The 18,753-nt window shown below is 31.9% G+C and overlaps 7 protein-coding genes across 9 annotated transcripts; 2 read left to right on the top strand and 5 right to left on the bottom strand.

The window, feature by feature from the left end:
* Positions 1-74: 74 nt before the first annotated feature.
* LOC107368984 (tropomyosin-like) lies at positions 75-1,736 on the top strand. Its single transcript, XM_089266894.1, has 8 exons — positions 75-390; positions 457-582; positions 645-778; positions 839-956; positions 1,030-1,100; positions 1,186-1,324; positions 1,401-1,470; positions 1,552-1,736. Exons 1-8 carry the CDS (start codon positions 277-279, stop codon positions 1,632-1,634), a joined length of 855 nt encoding a protein of 284 aa, XP_089123020.1. The 5' UTR covers positions 75-276; the 3' UTR covers positions 1,635-1,736.
* A 442-nt stretch (positions 1,737-2,178) lies between these two features.
* Positions 2,179-3,900, bottom strand: LOC107368985 (Golgi apparatus membrane protein TVP23 homolog B). The gene is made up of 4 exons (XM_015936899.3): positions 3,753-3,900; positions 3,231-3,624; positions 3,029-3,154; positions 2,179-2,849 (listed from the first exon to the last, which is right to left on the bottom strand). Exons 1-4 carry the CDS (start codon positions 3,830-3,832, stop codon positions 2,778-2,780), a joined length of 672 nt encoding a protein of 223 aa, XP_015792385.1. The 5' UTR covers positions 3,833-3,900; the 3' UTR covers positions 2,179-2,777.
* A 621-nt stretch (positions 3,901-4,521) lies between these two features.
* On the bottom strand, positions 4,522-8,603 carry LOC107368981 (ER degradation-enhancing alpha-mannosidase-like protein 3). Its single transcript, XM_015936893.2, has 4 exons — positions 8,350-8,603; positions 7,783-8,239; positions 7,567-7,695; positions 4,522-7,469 (listed from the first exon to the last, which is right to left on the bottom strand). The coding sequence occupies exons 1-4, from the start codon at positions 8,466-8,468 to the stop codon at positions 5,238-5,240; spliced, it is 2,937 nt and encodes a 978-aa protein (XP_015792379.1). The 5' UTR covers positions 8,469-8,603; the 3' UTR covers positions 4,522-5,237.
* A 784-nt stretch (positions 8,604-9,387) lies between these two features.
* On the bottom strand, positions 9,388-11,692 carry LOC107369006 (inhibitor of growth protein 4). Of its 2 annotated transcripts, none has more exons than XM_015936925.3 (3): positions 11,559-11,692; positions 11,162-11,269; positions 9,388-10,756 (listed from the first exon to the last, which is right to left on the bottom strand). In XM_015936925.3, the coding sequence occupies exons 1-3, from the start codon at positions 11,590-11,592 to the stop codon at positions 10,104-10,106; spliced, it is 795 nt and encodes a 264-aa protein (XP_015792411.2). In that variant the 5' UTR covers positions 11,593-11,692; the 3' UTR covers positions 9,388-10,103. The 2 variants fall into 2 exon arrangements, with proteins under 2 accessions (XP_015792411.2, XP_015792412.2); XM_015936926.3 differs by having other exon boundaries at positions 11,162-11,233.
* A 975-nt stretch (positions 11,693-12,667) lies between these two features.
* On the top strand, positions 12,668-13,754 carry LOC107368945 (homologous-pairing protein 2 homolog). Of its 2 annotated transcripts, none has more exons than XM_025162242.2 (2): positions 12,668-12,792; positions 12,856-13,754. In XM_025162242.2, exon 2 carries the CDS (start codon positions 12,874-12,876, stop codon positions 13,450-13,452), a length of 579 nt encoding a protein of 192 aa, XP_025018010.2. In that variant the 5' UTR covers positions 12,668-12,792; positions 12,856-12,873; the 3' UTR covers positions 13,453-13,754. The 2 variants fall into 2 exon arrangements, with proteins under 2 accessions (XP_025018010.2, XP_015792327.2); XM_015936841.3 differs by having other exon boundaries at positions 12,847-13,754.
* On the bottom strand, positions 13,356-16,225 carry alpha-Man-Ib (alpha-Mannosidase class I b). The gene is made up of 3 exons (XM_015936838.3): positions 15,659-16,225; positions 13,756-15,333; positions 13,356-13,669 (listed from the first exon to the last, which is right to left on the bottom strand). Exons 1-3 carry the CDS (start codon positions 15,749-15,751, stop codon positions 13,409-13,411), a joined length of 1,932 nt encoding a protein of 643 aa, XP_015792324.1. The 5' UTR covers positions 15,752-16,225; the 3' UTR covers positions 13,356-13,408.
* A 396-nt stretch (positions 16,226-16,621) lies between these two features.
* Positions 16,622-18,075, bottom strand: LOC107368944 (putative methyltransferase DDB_G0268948). Its single transcript, XM_015936840.3, has 2 exons — positions 17,666-18,075; positions 16,622-17,465 (listed from the first exon to the last, which is right to left on the bottom strand). The coding sequence occupies exons 1-2, from the start codon at positions 17,948-17,950 to the stop codon at positions 16,917-16,919; spliced, it is 834 nt and encodes a 277-aa protein (XP_015792326.2). The 5' UTR covers positions 17,951-18,075; the 3' UTR covers positions 16,622-16,916.
* Between the last annotated feature and the right edge of the window lie 678 nt (positions 18,076-18,753).

The raw sequence follows: 18,753 nt of genomic DNA, 5'->3' as shown, positions 1-18,753 counted from the left end.
CAATCTTAATCTGCGTGTTCTGATTTTCATGCCATCTTGTTCATAGTCATATCCACTGTTGATCAGTTTTATTGGAACAGTTATATGTCTTGAGTTGATCATTGATTGACTTTACCAGCAATTTGACTTTCACTATTTGTTCCTGTGAATAAAAGTCCATCCAGGAGGAAACTTGTGTTGCTTTTAGTTTAAGTGGTTATTCAAATTTCTTTTCTTGTTTATTGTTTATTATTTGTGTGGATTTACTGAAAAAGCAATCATAATCAAATCAACAAAATGGAGGCAATTAAAAAGAAGATGGCTTCAATCAAAATTGACAAGGACAATGCTATGGATCGTGCTGATGCAGCTGAAGTGTCTCTCCGAGAAGCTAACGCTAGAGTCTCTAAGGTATTACCCGATGGTTAACATAGTAATTTATCCTTTTAATTCATTGGATTAATTGTTTGTTTCCAGGCGGAGGAAGAAATAATGATCTTGGAAAAGCGTTTGACTCAAATTCAAGAGGATCTTGTCCATGCCACTGAACAGCTAGCAAAAACAAATGAAGAGTTGGAAAGCAAAGAGAAGAATGTACATGCGGTTAGTTGCTTGTCCGATTTAATGTTGAAATGATTAAAGACCTTTTATCATTTTATTGATAGGCTGAGAATGAAGTTGCTACATTATCTAGAAAAGTTCAACAGTTGGAAGAAGATTTGGAAAAGTCTGAAGAAGGTACCAAAATCGCTCAGGTTAAATTTGAACAAGTATCACAAGCTGGTGATGAAAGTGAACGGTAAATAAGTATAAAGCTTGATTTTGTCGACCATTTAACTAACCTTTCATTGTATTAAAGAATGCGTAAAATGTTTGAACATCGTAACACTTTGGACTCTGAAAGATTGAAGATATTAGAGTCACAATTAAAAGATGCTAGGACATCAGTGGAAGAGGCTGACAAAAAATACGATGAAGTAAGTTTCACCCTTTTGACACATTATCTGGTCACTGATTGACTATTTTGAATCTGTGTCTTGTTACATTCAGCTTGCAAAGAAAGTAGCTGAAGTTGAAGATGATCTGGAAAGAGCTGAGGAAAGAGCTCAAACTGGTGAATTGTAAGTATTTTTATGGTTTATTTTGGTACGAAAATTGTGCTAATTTCAACGATCAAATTACCTTCCAATCTATTTCTTGATAAAGGAAAATTTTGGAGCTCGAAGAGGAATTAAAAGTTGTCAGTAACAATGTTAAATCATTGGAAGTCAGTGAAGAAAAGTCAATGGTTAAACAAGATGAATATGAGGAGAGAATCAACGATCTAAAAAATCAACTTAGAGAGGTTTGTATCATAATTGTTTAGATTGGTTTATTTAGTTGTGATGTTACATTTAATGGCTACAATTTATCGATTGCAGGCTGAAACCCGAGCTGATTTTGCTGAAAGAGCTGTTCAAAAATTGTTGAAAGAGGTTGATCGACTTGAAGGTAAGATCTTTTGGTTTGAATTACATTGGCTGTTTAAATTGGTACAAGCTAAATCAATATTTTCCCTCTTTCACTATTTAGATCAATTGGCTCATGAGAAGGAAAAATCAAAAAGTCTCACTGATGAAATGGATCAAACTTTTGCTGAGTTGACTGGATACTAACCTAGTCAAAACGACAGATGTAAACATGAATTGATTGTATAAGCTCAATTAAAAATGATTTTATTTGATTGTTGAATTAAATCAGACAATTAGCTATTTCAAGTTAGATGATTATACAGTTATTTGTTAATTTTTCCGCTTTACATTGGCATTTATTAAAATAAAATCATTCTCTCCCAAAACTGTTAATAACTCTGGTTCTTAATTGTTTTGACTGTGAACAAATGCTGCGTTTTCAATAAAACATTAAACATGAGATGTTAATGATCTGTAATGAACCAGTGATGTACACAGAAACAGAATACAGATTTTACATGAGAGGAACACCTTCGGAATTGCAATATTTTTATTGTTGTGCTTTTAATGTCCTATTTTCTTATAAATATAATTGTTATATTGAATAAATAATGGCGATAGTAGAATCGAGAATTGTTTGTTTTCTTGTGTGATTCTTGTGGAAAAGTTGCGGTTGAAATTTATTTCCATCGATCAAAATTTCGGATAAACAAATGGGACTTACAGATATGCTTACAAGCTTGTTGAATATATACATATAATTATCCTTTATTGTTGACAAAATAATCAGAACAAGCAATATAATTTGTGTTTATGTGATTTGATTATTTCAAATAAATTCAATTGTTTCATACAGGAGAGAAAAATTGTTGACCTTAAGATGTAAGTAGGTTAGTTATCTAAAGTAGAGAAACTTTCATGTTGTTAAATCAAACTGCTTGGTGAAATGTTGATGAAATTAAGACTTGAGGTATTTTATTAGGTTACCTACGTAATCTGAGAGAGTATTAGCAGCTGCCTGTTTCTTTGTTACCAATCGTATGACACTTGTTTAATAGAAATGTGGAATTATCATTGTGATAAACTCATGATACTTATCTGGACCATTTCACAAAGCTGGAATTTTTAACGGGTATTTGGTCATTTAGTTTTCTTGAAGTGAGTTTCTTTTCCATTTATGAGTTTGCATTATGCTTCATGAAATAATTATTCCATTGAGCAAGTGAGGAAAATGTAAAAGAAAATTTATGGAAATACTGAAGAATAAATTAAGCATAAATCTGATTGTATACGATTGCACTTTAAGCACATCTCTCAATTCAGTGCAGTGATTGAAAATCCGTCAGCTTAAGTTGTGCTTACAAAGCTAGCAGTTGATGACGTTGGATTAACCGTTGGTGAATTGTTTGATCCCATGAACTGTGTAAAGGAAGAAAAATATTGTTAAATTGAACAAGGAAAACAATTAACATGCAAAATAATAATTTAATGAATTTAGTGTGACTAAACGATTTGGTTATCACAAAATGCAAACAATTTAAAGATGCAATCTTTGACTATTTCTGATACAGTTATTTACTGATCATCATCATTCTTACATTGTAAAATATTTTTTTCCCAACGAATTGTGTTAAAGTTGATTTTACGTCTTTTGATCCCAATCTACATCGGATGAATCCATATAAATTTGAAGAACTGAGGATCAATGCGAGAGCCACGACAACCTGATAAAAACAATATAAAGACAAAATTAATTGTTTTTTTCATAAATAAATTGCCAAAATTAGCTAGCATACTTACAAACCACTGAATATTAAATCTAAATATAGTAACAAGCAGTAAAAGGAACCAAATTAATGGAGTAAAAATTAAAGGAATCCAAAATATTTGAGAATCAGCTGTATTAGAATCTTTATCGTCAAAAATATTAAGAGAACCGGAATCGACTTGATTTTTAGCGTGTTTGTTTTCAAACACCCAGTGATTATTTCCTTCTTCATCTACATGATTCCACCAACGAAGACCAGCAAGCAATCTACCAGTGACATTCTTAACAGTCCAAAAGTCCATGGATATGAGAAATACTAAGGCAACAAATGTGCTCAAGAAATTTTGTCCAAACAATCCTCCAAACAAGTAAAGCAGTATAGCAGCGCCTTTAAATGCTATATGGAACATCGCTGCCATGGGATGTCTAAAAAAGCAATAGACAATCAGAATATAAAATCCACATCAGCAACAGACAGTGAAACGCAATAATCCTTTTACATTTGATAAGCATTTGATACATAGACGGTACAATCTTTAGAGACAAATACTTACTTGAAACGTTTTTGAGGTTGAATAGAAGTACTTCGATCAAAATCGAAAATGAGGTGTTCGGAACTAGATGTAGACGCCATTGGTATAGCAGATGATTTAATTAAATGAATAACTAGAGTCTAAACCATGATAAAAATACAAACACAAAATCGATGTACAGTAATCATGTTAAAATAGCTTATTTTCACTATCTTCACTATTCATCGAGCAATTCAATTTTACCATTCAAATTAAACATAAAAAGCAAACACTTTGTTTCAGCATTGTTATTATATTAACTAAACAATTAAATAAATTTTAAAAGAATTTTGCAAAAAGAAATTAATTCAATGTCATAAATAAACTGTCAAATTAGTAAATGTAAATTTTTCTCTATGTTTGTTAATTTGACAACATTACAAAGTAGAAAGTTTATCATTTTAACATTTCATCAAACGCGAACCTTTTTTAGTCACTTTGATGGTGATTTTTGAGACTAACTGAATAAATCTAATCCAATTTTGTTGATTTTTTTCATTTTCTGTATAATTATCATGAAGATACATCAAAGATTCATTTGTAATAAATCATTAATAAAGATTTTCATAGTATTTGATCAAAATTATAATCCATTTTCATTGCATTCATATTGTATTGAAAATTGTTAGCTGCTTCATAATCATTAAAATTAACAGTCTATCAGATCCAAACTTAGCCTTAATAGTTAAATAAACGAAAAAGATCCACTTAAATTGTTGCCACTAGAAAAAAAAGAATTGACAAAAAAATGTTCAAAATAAACGTTTATAACAATTTGATTCACTTTTTGTTAAAAATAAACAAAAGTAAAGCAGTTGGATTATCTGATGACAATTACGATGATGAAGAAAGAAAAGGAACAATGAGAAAGATGACAATGATGTTAAGCATGACAATAATTTCAACATTATGCAAAGCTGAGTAAAAAAAGATAGATGTTCAGGTAAACAACATTGGTACAGTTTGTGTTAAATTACCCAATACTTTCAAGATGACTCGAATTTTTTCTAAATTCTGATTTTCAACTCTTTGTTGAATCTCTCCTTTTGAATCATTTTTTTCTAATTAGCAGGCTCTGGAATCACCTCCTACGTATAAAAATAACTTCAAGTTGTGCTCTGGAAGTTCAACTGTTGTATCGGGCAAACCAATAGGTCACATAGCATGGACTGTTCTAGATGAAAATCGGAATAAATTATCTACAAATGCGTCAAGCTCGTCACCTGGTTAACAAGGAAACCATCATTCATCTCGATGCACACCACTCTCAGAGAAAGGCTTTGTCCAGTCCAGTGAGCTAACTTAAACACATCAATCGGCGTTTTTGGCTTCCTCTTTATAAATTTTGATAAAAGTTTTGTTAGCTTTTTATGCGTTTACGTTCCAATTGTGAGAATTTTTTGCTGATGATAACCCAAGTAAAACTTAAAATTTATGTTTTGTTCACCACAGGTCATCTAATTAAAATCAGTCAGTATTAACTCGAGGACAGATTGTATAGGTACTAATGAGATGTTCGTAAGTTAGTGTATTACACGTTCTTAAAGACATTAAATTGCGTTTCCTTTTTGATCTGGCTAGTAGAGGCTCTCCTTCGCTTTCAAAGACTGTTTTCATGTTTTTGAGAGAAGATTGTAATGAAGAAAACATATCTTGCAGTATTGTTCCCTCTACAATTGAATTAAAGTTGTTTTTAACATACTGTTGATATTTAAGAGTTAAATCATGATGAAAACTGTTCAACACTGCTTCAACTACTTTCATTCCTCTTTCAGTGTCCTCGCCATTGCCTCCGATTATCTGTTGCGTTATATCAGTAATTTCAGCATAGGCTTCTACGGGTGACATTACTTCCGAGTCATCTTCGTAGGAACCATCTTTGTCTTCATTATTACTTGGCTCGGATGGTTTGGATGATGAAAAGTCTAGGTTGTTATCCTTTGAATCGGCTGCATTTATTTCAATGACAAGATCATCTTTCTGCTTGAGAAACCACATCAAAGAATGTCCTTGTTGATAATAAAGAAATGTAACAGGAATAGAGACATCGTCTTTACCATCACCTGACATGGCAAACATTGGTAAGGTTTCTTCAGTTGTACCAATGACATCGTCAATTACAATACAGCCGATGGCTCCAGCTTTCTGCACAACCCTAGCTTTTTGTACAAATGTACATTCACCTCTTTCCACGATGGCAATCTTTCCAGAAATAGCTGAATTTGATTCTGGTAGTAGCTCAGAACATGCTTTAATTGGATCAGCGATTGACACTTTACCGGACAGCGGTTGTTTTAATTGTAAACCAAATTGTGCGATACCGGACTTAAATTTGAGCATAGATCCTGTGGATGGTGAAATAAATGACAGCCATTGGTGTTTAGAGTTGAATTGATTAACTTGTTGTTTGGACAAGCGCAACATTTCTTGCATAAAAAGTGCTCCTTCAACCCCTTTATCAACATTTTCTGCTGTAGCTGCTGAATGGATCAATTGAATCCGCCCGTCAGTTGTGAAACCAACATTAATACCCATCTTTTTTATTATCTCAAGATGTTCCTTGTTTGTAGCTGAGAAATCTTGCGGTTGAAGACTTAGACGCTTCTCACTGAGATCACCATGATCATTATAACTCATTGAACAAGTTGATGAAGCTAAATTTAAAGATGGAGTCGATGTTGATTGACTTGAAGATCGTGCATATTTTAAACTAGCATCACGACTATTTGCAATATAACCTTTCAAAGTCTCCCGTATATCTCGAACATAGTCAACTTTGAGGTCTTTTTTGATCAAATATTTAACATTTGGGCAATGGCGAAAATATTGCATACTTCCATCTTTTTCTTCATCAACGAAAGTTAAAAATGATGAGGGAGGAGGTGATAATGCATCGGCTTTTTCAGAAATCTTCGATATTTCGTCAAGTTGCATAGAGGAAAGAGATAATGGTAGAAAATGAGCTTCAGTGGTGAAAACAAATTGGTCTAAATCAACAATAAGGTCCTTTTTTGTAGCAAAAAGGAGATATAAGTATTTCAATGTTTCAGTTAGGAAGAATGAATCCATTCTATCTTCTTTAGTACGAGTACGGACATCTTTAACGGCAGCAAAACCGCATTCAGTACGAGTATATTTTTGTAAGCCTTCCATAACTTGTTTGCCTACTTCTAGATAATGATGATCACCCGTTGCTTTGAAGAGAAAATAAGTAGATTCAATGAACTCAGGGCGTAGAAAGTATCCACTCCAATGTGCTTCAAAATCATTTATAGAGAAAGCTTCAGGTATTAAAAAGTTGTGTCTCTGAGCAACTTGATACAACATTTCATGAGTAGCAATAGCAGGTTTGATATCACCTTTGAGAACTTGTAATCCTGGCCAAAACGCCAGTAAACTGTCCATGAAATTTTTGGCATTACTTTTAGGACGGTGCATATGAACATCAACCAAAAGAGGTCCTTGACTAACATACTTCATAATACCTTTATAATGTTGATTGAACCTCTGAAGATATGTCTCATCACCTAAAAGTATATAACCTTTAAGAAGGTACTCGTAATAAGAGTCAATACCAGCTCCAACACCTGAATCCCGACGAACCCAATCTCCGTTGTGTATGTTTAAAACAGTACCAACGAGGTCACTGGATCGATGTCGCTGATTCCACAAATAATCCATAGCTTTTCGTGCAGCAATCTATAAGGTCAGAGATTGATAAATTTTGTAAAATAGTCTTAAAAATTTCAATGAAATTATGAGATGATTTAGCGGCAATGTTTAAAAATAATCTAACCTCAAATATTGGTTCCCCAGTAAGGCGACTTAATGCAGCAAACTCGAGAATCATTGTCCCAGCACACGAAGTACAAGTTTCTCTGACATTAATTATTTGCGGCGATCTCATCCCAAATTTAAGATTTATCTGAAGATCAGGCAAATGAAAAAATATCCAATTAGAATAACAAATTTTATGATTAAAGGAATGAGTAACGTTAAGTTAAGAGCTAACCCTGGGATGAGGTATTCCAGTTGATGTGTTGAAGGCTGGTAACAATCGATAACCCAGGTCTTGAGCTAATAATAATAGTTCATTTTTGTACCATTGTAAATGATCTTTCCAGCGATCCTTGATGTAATTACTGAAAATATGACCACTTAAAAGACCACCTAGAACACGAATATTAGTCTCAAACACTGATACTACAACATCAGTATCAAAATTTAAGTCTTTGACAAGTAGAGCAACTCCTCTCTCAAATTCAGAAATATTATTAAAAATAACAAGAGTATCTAGTGTGTCCACAAGTGTAAGTGAAAAATTTCCTAGAGCATCGTCTATATCTCCTCTATTGGGTTCACGATCACGATACCTTCCACGACAAGATAAAGGCATTAATTCATCAGCTGGATAGGCTTTCTCCATATAAGAATTGTAACCATGATAAAACATTTCTTTGACTTCATCTCTGCAATAAAAATGTAAATAGTTATTGTAAGGAGTAAAGGAGTAAAGGTACAAAAAAGGACACAAGATATAAATAAGAAATCTATCTAAAATATATTAAAATTAACTTACCTGAGAGATTGTATTTCTTCATTGCTCATACATTGAATTAGGCACATAAAACATGAAATTAGAGTAAATTGAAAACATAATCTATTAGATAACTTTAACCTTGGCCTTTCCCAAATCATTGTTGACTTAAATTAGGATATGAATGAAATGAGAAATATTGACTAAGAACCATAGAAGAGCTAATTAATAAATTGTACAATAAGAACAATAAACATTAAATATCACGATTGATACAAGAAGGTACCAAGTATAATCTGGCAAAATACAATGTAACTGGTGGACTGATCAAAAAATCGATCAAGATCGATCATAAGCCTCATAATCGATCAAAATTTTAGTTGATCAAAGCATTTGATTTAAAGGTCGAAGCAAAGATATAATTAACGAGTTTTAAGCGGAAATTGTGTTTTTATTTTTAAATTCACGCATAATTGAGGAAATTTGTAAAAATTAGAGTAAATTTTGATCGTAAAACATTCATAACATTGCCTTGAAAATTTAAAGTTGAAATAGCTTATTCACACTAAATTTCTAAACTTCGAGCTAAATGAGTAGCAATAAATCTGAAGCTGTTCTGGTGAACAATTAAGGCTCAAATTATTAAAAAATTATTTAAATTTGCAAATCTTAGGCAGCATAAATTAAACATACTTATTGTGCTTTGTAACCGAGTAACAATTGGACTGACTTTTTTCAACACACCACCAAATGTCTACCACTTTTGAATAGCATGAATTTTTCAATCAATTCTTAAAAATGGCAGATTCAAGTTGTGAACAATGTCATTGAATGTTATTCTGTATTGTTATTTTAATTTACCTTTATATGTATTTTATTGGCGTGATTTCATTAAACTTTAGAAACTAAAGTCAAATTGTAACATTTTCAATATTAAGTGCGATACTTTTTAAAATCAAAACTTTCAGTTACTTGAGACACAACTGAGGAAGTAAATGTGATAGATTAGCTTTGTTCAAGGGTTATTTGAAATGAAATAGAGATTATTACCAAATATTAGTTGAAAAATTGAAGAAAAAGTGAACTTTAAAATTTTTTATTCTTGAGTAGAGTCTGAATAATTTATTACTAATACTTTTACAAAATGATGAAGACTGCACAATTAGTCACAGAACATGATCTCAATAAAGATCATTGAGAAGTCAGAATCAAAATTTAGATTCATTTTCAAGAAAATAACGATAAAACAGTTAAATACAGGAGAAATTAAAATATCACATAGCAATTAGTTGACCTATGTGACAGGCAAAATTATGCTTTTAGCATTGGTTGAATTTATTTCAACATCAATTAAAATAATTTTCAATATCAAATTCAAGTTTCATCTATTAATTCATCTAATGAAAGATGCAACTAATCAGTAAGAGTTTAATTATCAAGCATCCACGGGTGCAGCTATTTCTCCAATGCTTGTAAGTTCTACTTAAAAAGAAATGATGAGATGACAGAGAAGATTATGAGTACGATGACTATGATGATAATGAGGTTGATATTGGTGAGGTATAATAAAACAAGGTAAAAATGAATGAAGAGATGGTTGGTCTGAACAAGCTGAATGTGAATGGAGGTATGAGATGAAAATAAGTGATTTTTGATGGTGAAAAGCTGATAGGGAAATTATTCAGATGAATTTCATTGACGTTGATGAGAGTGAGAGAGAAAAAAGAGAGAGCAAATGATGGAATAAAACAATTGTGATAAAATTGCTGCATGCTAAGGCCTTTAAAATAGAAAGATTATCTCTTTTTTCGTTCGTGTGAGCACTTGGGGCAAAACCATTTTCCTTTTGGTTTGGTAGCTAATCCTACACATGCAAAGTGGAACCATTCAATAGGACAGTCAGGATTATCACAACCAATCATTTCACCATAAGAAACTTGGTGACATATACAATATGTAGGTTCATTAGGATCAACAGGCATATCTAGGACATCGGTGCTTCCAGTAATTGTGGCTAATATGGACGTTTCGGTTCCAATTACTGCCATAGCAAGTGCTGGATCGGCAGATAGTTTTTGTTTTTTACGACCTTTTTCGGTCTTGTCTTTTAACACATTCTTCTTACTTAGTGATACTTTATTTTTTCCTTTGGATAAATTATTTTTCCCTCTCTTCTTTCCTCCTTCCATGTTATTTCCAGAAGATTTAAACAAAATTTTTTCCTTCAGTTCTGCTTCCAATTTTGTCAATTCATTGTCTAATCTGCGAATATGTTTATCAATCATTTCATAGGTAGCCACTGATAACTGCACTTTATCGTCACTCAATGATCTGGCTTCAGCAAATTTATTTCGAATTTCTTTGAAAGTGTCATTTTTTTCTCGCTGATTGAGTTCGTTCACGTTAACCAAGTAGCTTTCTGAAACACTATTTATCTTCCTGATTAGTTCTGAAAGAGAAAACAAGAAAGGAACAAGCAGAACGAGATTGTATTAAAAAAGTATATACAGTTCAATGAGAAACAGGTGAAGCATAAGAAAATAGGACAAGAATCGAGATTAAAACAAACTATGATCATTAGTTATTAATGACATTGAGCATACACTATCACCAAACAATGAGAAAATTAATCATTGCGGTAAAAAAGTGACAATTAGTCATGAAAAATCTAATGGCAGAGGGAAAGTCAATTCCAATATTTATGAAATGAGTTATACTAAAAGCAAACATCAAGCATTTAGTAACATTGAAACTCGTTCCAACTAAATAATTATCAAAAATCTCATTGATAGTATTCAATAAGTTCGCAGGAAATATGACAAGGACCAATCTTAACACAAATGACAATTATTACCTTGAGTTCGCATGTCCAAGTCTCTCATGAGAGTAAAATTTCGTTGTAGATCCGCGGGCAAGGAATCCAGACCTATTTTGCCAATGATATGGGAGTATATACGAGCAACAGTAGGTGAGAACAAAAACAAACGTCGAATCATGAAATAAAGCCATGATTAGAAGGGAGAGAAGAAGAAAAACAGAAAAAATAAAGGATAAAAGTAATAAAAGATTGCACAAAAAATACTGAAAGACAAAAGATAAGGCAAGAAACTGTATTGGAAAGATTGGAGGGAAACGCAGTGTCAGTGAAAAAAAGTGAACAGCAAAGATGAGCTTTTCTGTTGATAGTGAGCCTGATCTTGTATGAAAATATACATTTTAGTGAAAAAATATTTTACTTCTTTTCAACTCACTTTCTAAGAAATGCTCCAAATAGGACATCGCCATGATGAAACGGAACAAGAAAATCAAGGTATAACAAAGTGAACCACTAATTTATTTTGTATCAACAAAAAATAAAAGTACTTAACGATGAAGATTAAAAAAAGTAACAGATTAACCAAAAAGAGAGACACAAATGGGTGAAAGCAGAAATGGGATCCGATCCTGGAGTTGATACTTATCTACTAAATAAACATTTTGCAGTATTAATAACGCATAAAAAGATCTCGTTTGAATATCGTTGAGTCAATTAATTTAATGAACCAGAGTTTCCTGAAATGACAAATTTGTCACTTTTAGGATCTAATCTATCACTTTTGCTTGAAACAAAGGTTCAATCTCTCAAAGTGATATAAGTAAAAATATTTTAGGAGATGTTAATGATTCCAAGAAAATATCAAGTTTAAATATCAACTTACTGGTTAAACAGTTCTCAGAGACTAATTATCCAGAAATCAATTTGCTATTATCATACAGGCTGTTCCCAGAAAAAATAACAAGATTGAAGATTCTGTTTCCTTTAATCAAAAACATCTCATATTTATATGGATAAAGATAGACACAAGAAACTAACAAATAATTGTTTGCAGCAAGTCTCGATGTTTAGACAACAATAAAATTCAATGTTTCAATTCATGTTTGTAAATTCAATTGTCGTTAGATAATTATTGAAGTTCTTTAGGCCATTCTAGCTCAAATAATTAGTCGAAGAATAGAGATAAACTCTACAATCAAAGTTAAAGTAGAGGTAGAAAAAAGAGTTTGATTGATATTTCAACTTAACCCATGCATTTAGAATTGTAAGTTCAACCAACTAAATTCCGTTCATTAAATTTCCGTATCTTTACATCATTTTATACCACTATTCACCAATATTTTATGCTAATTTGTTGTACGGCACTGTGCTTAATTGCTATGAAAGTAGTAATGAAAAATTAAACTAATCTACATAATTAATTCTGTAAATAATTTGACAGAAATTTTAACTCAATTAATTAAACAAAAGAATTTGTAATTTTCGAAAAAACCGCTTAAATGGAAAGCTTTTTCTAAACTCATCAAAACAGTCTTATCTTCGTTCTTTCATCATATTACATAAGCATTAATAAAGTAACTTTATTAAAGTTAAATTATTTTATATTGTGAAGTTTAATTAATTTTCTTGATATTATTTAGTTAAAGTTCTTCTTATTCACTTCAAGAAAGGTAAGTTCATTTCATTTAATGTTCTATAGTTTATGAGTAATTTATTTCTTTTAGATTTCTTAGGTTGTCTTCGAGAAAAAAATGGCGGAAAAAGGAGTTTTAGATTATTTGAAGAGTGCAAATCGACCTTACAGTGCAAATGATATTCATGGAAATTTACAAAGCTATGCTAAAAAAGATGTAACTAAAGCATTGGAAACATTAGTCGAGAAGAAGCAGATTATCACCAAAGCTTATGGCAAGCAAAATATTTATTTCTACAATCAGGATAGTTTTACTGATTTTAAAGATGGAGAAATGCAGGAGATTGAAGAGAAAATTAAAAATCTTTATAATGAACATGAAAAACTTTCAATGGATTATAATATGAAAAGAGCTGAAGTATCCCGACGAAAGGAGATACCGCCATTGACCGAGATAGAGAAAAAATTGTCTGATGTGCAAAAGGAAATCAAAGATTTGGAAGAAAAAATTCAAACGTCAGGATCTGTCAAAGTTGACTCTGGAAAACTCAAAGAATGTCAAGCTGCTCACGCTAAAATGAAAAAAGAAGTCAATAGACGTAAAAGAATTGCTAAAGACGCTTTTAATGTAATATTAGAGCATTATGAAGGTTCTAAGGCGAGCCTTCTCGAGGAGTTGGATATTGATATCTCTTAACAAGATGACCTTCAGTGTTGAAAATATAATGGTTTAAAATTTTGTGAATTAATTGTTCATCATCACTGAACAACAGATATAAATATTTCAAAGTTTCAGCCAACCAAAACGATTCTTGATTATCTTTCGGACGAACATGTTTAGGATCTCTAACATTTCCAATACTCGTGTATCCACCAGAAGGAACTTTACAATATTTATTGAAAGACTGGAAAATCTGATAATAAATGAAAAATAAATTATTGTAAAGAAAAATCAAAACAGTTACATAAAAATTAACAAATAAAATTAATTAACACAAACCTGCCAGCCTTGATCACGATATTTTTTATCCTTAGTAAGATGATAAAGGTAAAACAGAGATTCAACATGTTCAGGACGAAGAAGGTTATGAGTATCCGCAGGACGAATTTGAAACTCATCTTCATCCTGAGATGGATTTTCAGCAAAATAAGCAATCTCTGGCGATAAGCCTGTCGCAGTTAAATTGTACATAAATTGACAAGTTCGAGCCAATTCCAATGCTAGTTCCATGTGCTGTTCCACTTTACCTTTCATAGTATAATCATCAGCATATGCATTTGTTTTCAACAAATGATGATGACCTAAAGCTAACGTACCAGGCAAGAAACACACAAGATGGTCCATTTTCGGGTGAACACCGGAATTTTCACGGCGTAATAATTCACCGATGAACGTTAATTGTTTTGGCCCTTGAGTAACTCTCGTTAAACGATTTCTTATTGCGTCAACTGCTTTCATATAATCATCTTTTAACCATTCAACACCGGTTTGTAAATATTGCTTTAACAGATATTCATAATATGAATCGCCTCTGGCTCCAAGAGTGATAGTCGAAGGTGAGAAACGTCCATTAGTAGGATTAATAAACATAGGAACTAAAGGATCATCTGAAGTTATTGAGTGAAGATGTTCAGAAGTTTTGAAAGAGGTTTCTTCATAAATTGATTGTTTTGTGATTCGAGACAAATCACGAAATTCTAATTGCATTGTACTAACTTCTGAAGTACTAGAGTCTTGGGACCAGACTGGAGATTTTGGGGATTTTGTGTAAAGATTGACATCACTGTAAGGAATAACACCTGATGGAGAATCAAAACAATGAATCAATCGATCACCAACATCCAGAGCTTTTGTTAACAAAGTTGCACTTCTTGTTAAATGATATGATGATAATAGACCACCAAGAACCCTGATGGTCATTTCAAAACAATTGACATCTGTATTAGTATGAAAGTTTAGATCTTTATCGATCCAATCAAGAGCTTCTTTAAATTCTTTTTCTAATCCCATTAACAACAACGTATCTAGTGAATCAATGATTGTCAAACCAACACCAAACCAAGTTGAGCTAGTGCGTGAAATTGGTTTCAAAGTATCAAAACCCCAAGCATATTTTCGATAACCCTCCCATGAATGTAAAGTAGCAGTTATAATTTCTTTTTGTTGATCATTAATAGGCACCTCGCTATTAAGTATATCTCGTTCCCAACTAATATCGTCTAATGTAAAATCACCTTCAACTTTCACAAATGTTGGGTATTGATGGGGTAAGGATGGTGAAGACTGAGATGTTAATGAAGAAGGTGCTTGAATTGATTTAGGAGACAACGGATTAATGGCAATATCAGCGCTATAAGAATTTTGTTTTGAGTTGACAGGCCGGGGTAGTTGTTGAGGAGAGAATATCACAGATTTTTGTACATCCAGCTCTTCGTTAATTTTGAAGGGTAACTCTTTTCCAGGTATAGTGTTTTTGATAAAATCTGGCCATACCATAAGAAGACAGCTCATAAATGAAACAGATAAAAGTACAATGGCCAAAAATATTTTCACAAAACGAGGTAATGGTCGCCATAACTGTGCAAAAAAAATGAAGCAAATTAATCATAAGTTTAAAATGATGTTATATAGGATACATTTTGCAAATTTAATATCAATTCAACAAAAGGCTTCTGTGAATGATTAAGCTAAATTCAAGTCGAACCAATATCTGGTGCTAAATCAATAAACAAAATACTAGGTGTCAGATATTAGCAAATAATAGAATGTATTGCAAGAGTTTAAACCATGAAATATTAAAATGAAACTATCTGAATTTTAAGCGATGCGGTAATCATTGTTGATAATAAAAGTGCAATATTGTTTTAGGATGATAAAGTCTTATGCTGAATCATATACTAACCCGAAGTAATTTGATCCTATTTGACTTAAACGACAGACTGGACTTTGATCCAATTTCAGGGTCATTTATGAAGTTTTCTACTTCACTAGTCATTTTTGCTACATTAAAATGCGTTTTATGGCAGCTCAAGTCTTGACTCTTGTATCACAGCAGAAATGTAAAACGTTAATCCACAAATGAAAGGATTAAGGTGGTTATTTAAAATGCTATTTCACTAAACAAAAGAAGAATTAGAATTTTTGATATTGAAAAAACACGGCAAATGATGAGAATATGAGCTGTTCAACATGAAACATTTAAAATATCAAACGTTGTCAAATGCTTTTGCATTGGAAAACAAGATCCAATATTGAGCTGATATACAGAGACAAAAGATATAGTGAATTTATCTGGTGATAGTAATCTTGTTTGGATTGAAAATTGAAGAATGATCAGTTTCTTTTTTGAGCACTTTGATAGTTAACTATTAAAAAAATATTAAATCATATTAATCAATTAAACAACAATTTAAATAATCAAAAGAACAGTTTCATTTTAGGTTTGCATCTTGGAAAAAGCAAACCAAAAGAACTGCACAATCAGCTGGTTTTAATATTTTTTTCTTGTCAATGCTTGTCTCAATATCTGAATGTAACTCAAAGAGTGAAGTGAAGTTGCTCTTTGTAACTTGGTTTACTTTGTATTTTTTCATGTGTTTATTTTTTAAAAATGTTTTTCTAACTTCACAATAATAATTTGATTTATTAGATATAGAATGTTGTGATTTAATCTGTAATATAAATTATTTCAAGCTACTTTTATGGATTTTTCTGATCGTGGTGCTTCCAATTAGTGACAATCTTGTTTCTTTACGATTTTGCTGAAGTTTGTTTGTTATCATTTTTTGAACTAACAGATTAGCAGTTTTTGGAATCAACATGGAATCGGAATAAATTGTATCATCAATCACCAGCTGTATTTGTCGATAATGAATAAGTTTAATGTTGAATATTGAAAAGAAATGATAGCGCACATTTGCGTTAAAAAATTGCCTTCACAGCAAAGTTATGATGGCTATTATTAATAGTATTTTTGATGATTACTTGAATCAAAATAATATTGGATGCAGAGTTAACAAAATAGACAAATAAACACATGATGAGCTGATTATTTTAATTGGTACTTGATCATTGTCAAGATTTGGGTATGTACTATTTTATGTTATCATCTCATCATGTAATGTTTTTGTTTTAATACACTGTAGTAATCAAAACTCTTTTCATTTTCTAGCCATAAGAAGGAAAAATTCAAAGTTGAGTTTTATCTGAACTGATCCGAAATCACATGTTCCAAGGATATCTTTCATTCGATTAGCGATATCTTCAATGAAGATGTCTGCTTTCTCCGGGGATTTAGAAGCCAAAGTATTGTATGCTGACCATGAGGTGATGTAATCAAGAAAACTTTCGCTCGAATAGGTAACTGGACAGATTATGTCCGTTATTCGTTTTGAATCCCGATAAGGTAATTTTAAATTTTCGTATTTGGAATGGAGAAAGTTCATTGCGGGTTGTTCCCAGAGGCCCATGTCTTCCAAATTGTTGAAAGCTTTTTCAATCAATTGAGCCATTTTATCAGCAACTGGACAATCGTTTGGTGATCGAATGGGATAACAAATGTAACCAAAAGCAGCAAAAACTCCTCCAGGAGCTAAAAGTCGATCAACTTCTTCGTAAAATGAGGTTAAATCAAACCAATGGAGACACTGTGATGCTGTTAATAGATTAACTGATTTATCTTCCAATGGAATTGATTCTGCTCGAGCGACCTGAATTTGAAAAAGCAAATCAAACATTAGAATGAGATAAGTTAATTGTTTTTCAACATTCAAGTACCAAGTAAAGGTTTACTTTCGCTTGCGATGTTGACGTCTGGTCCTAATTTCATCAATCTCGATCTAAGTCTGATAATCAACTCTAATTTGGTTTTTGGCGATGAAAAAAGAACACGAAATGAACGTGTGTTTACCTTGAATGAAATATTGGGATATTTATTCCGTTTATTGGCCTCAGCAATTTGAGCTGCACTTATATCAACACCAAGAATTTCGTCGAAATAATCTTTAATCAGAAAGGTGGTTTGACCTGAACCAGCACCAACATCAACTGCTTTTGGCCAGGAACCATTTTCATTTCTAAGATTACCTGAATCAAGAAAATCAACAATGGCATTTATCAGTGAGGCTGGAGGTGATGGTCGAGCTCGGACATAAGTTGATGCATGATCTTCCGATTCAAACAGTTGGATTGGCATTTTCGAAGTAGGACACAAACTTGATTGAATTCAAAAATTGAACAAAGATTAATTTATCAAGAAGATTTATTGCAGAAAATTCAACCGAAGTGAATAAACAAATAATACAATTGACAGGTAGAAATTGAAAGTCTCTTCAATTATTCCAAACAACTCAGCTTAAAAGCAATCTGGGTGAGAAGCAATCAAATAATAATCAGGGAGAGAAAAGGTTAAAGAAAGGGAGAAAAAAAAGTTAACTAATATTATATAATATCGTCATTATGAGATGGTTAATGCTTAGCAACGCTAACATTGAAACATAAATTTGGTCTTTTCACTCGTTTTAATCGTGAAACGAAATTTTGCTTGCTTTTGATGAAAAAGTTGCTCGATCAGATTTACAGTGACCATCATCAGGTTAATTTGTCATCTTGATGGTGAATCTTTCCATCGTACTTTGAATTGATGTTCATCATGAACATTATTCAGGTTTTAAGGACAGTTGTTGAGTGAAAAATTATCTGTTTGATTCAAAAGATTATGTTCATTTTAATTTTTAATGTTTTATTTAACATTTCATTTTATTGATTCGAAGAAATTTTAAGCTTACATTTCCTCTTACATCTCATGAATCTTAATAATTATAAATTTGTTGCGGAAATCGATAGATTCGAGCAGATTAAGAATTATTTTCAACAGCTTAAAGGGATTAAATAGCAAATAAAGTACACAAATGAGTCAAATCTTAAGGACTCTGGAATCTTATAAACAGAAAGTGTGAATATTTCCGAGTCTCCATTCATCTAAATAGTTGGCCATCT

Source organism: Tetranychus urticae, chromosome 2, assembly GCF_039701765.1.
Source record: "Tetranychus urticae isolate SD_2017Ah chromosome 2, NJAU_TeUrti_SD_1.0, whole genome shotgun sequence".
NCBI classification, from domain to species: Eukaryota; Metazoa; Arthropoda; class Arachnida; order Trombidiformes; family Tetranychidae; genus Tetranychus; species Tetranychus urticae.
Note: the sequence above shows the minus strand (reverse complement) of the source record. Positions and strands in the feature narration are given on the sequence as shown.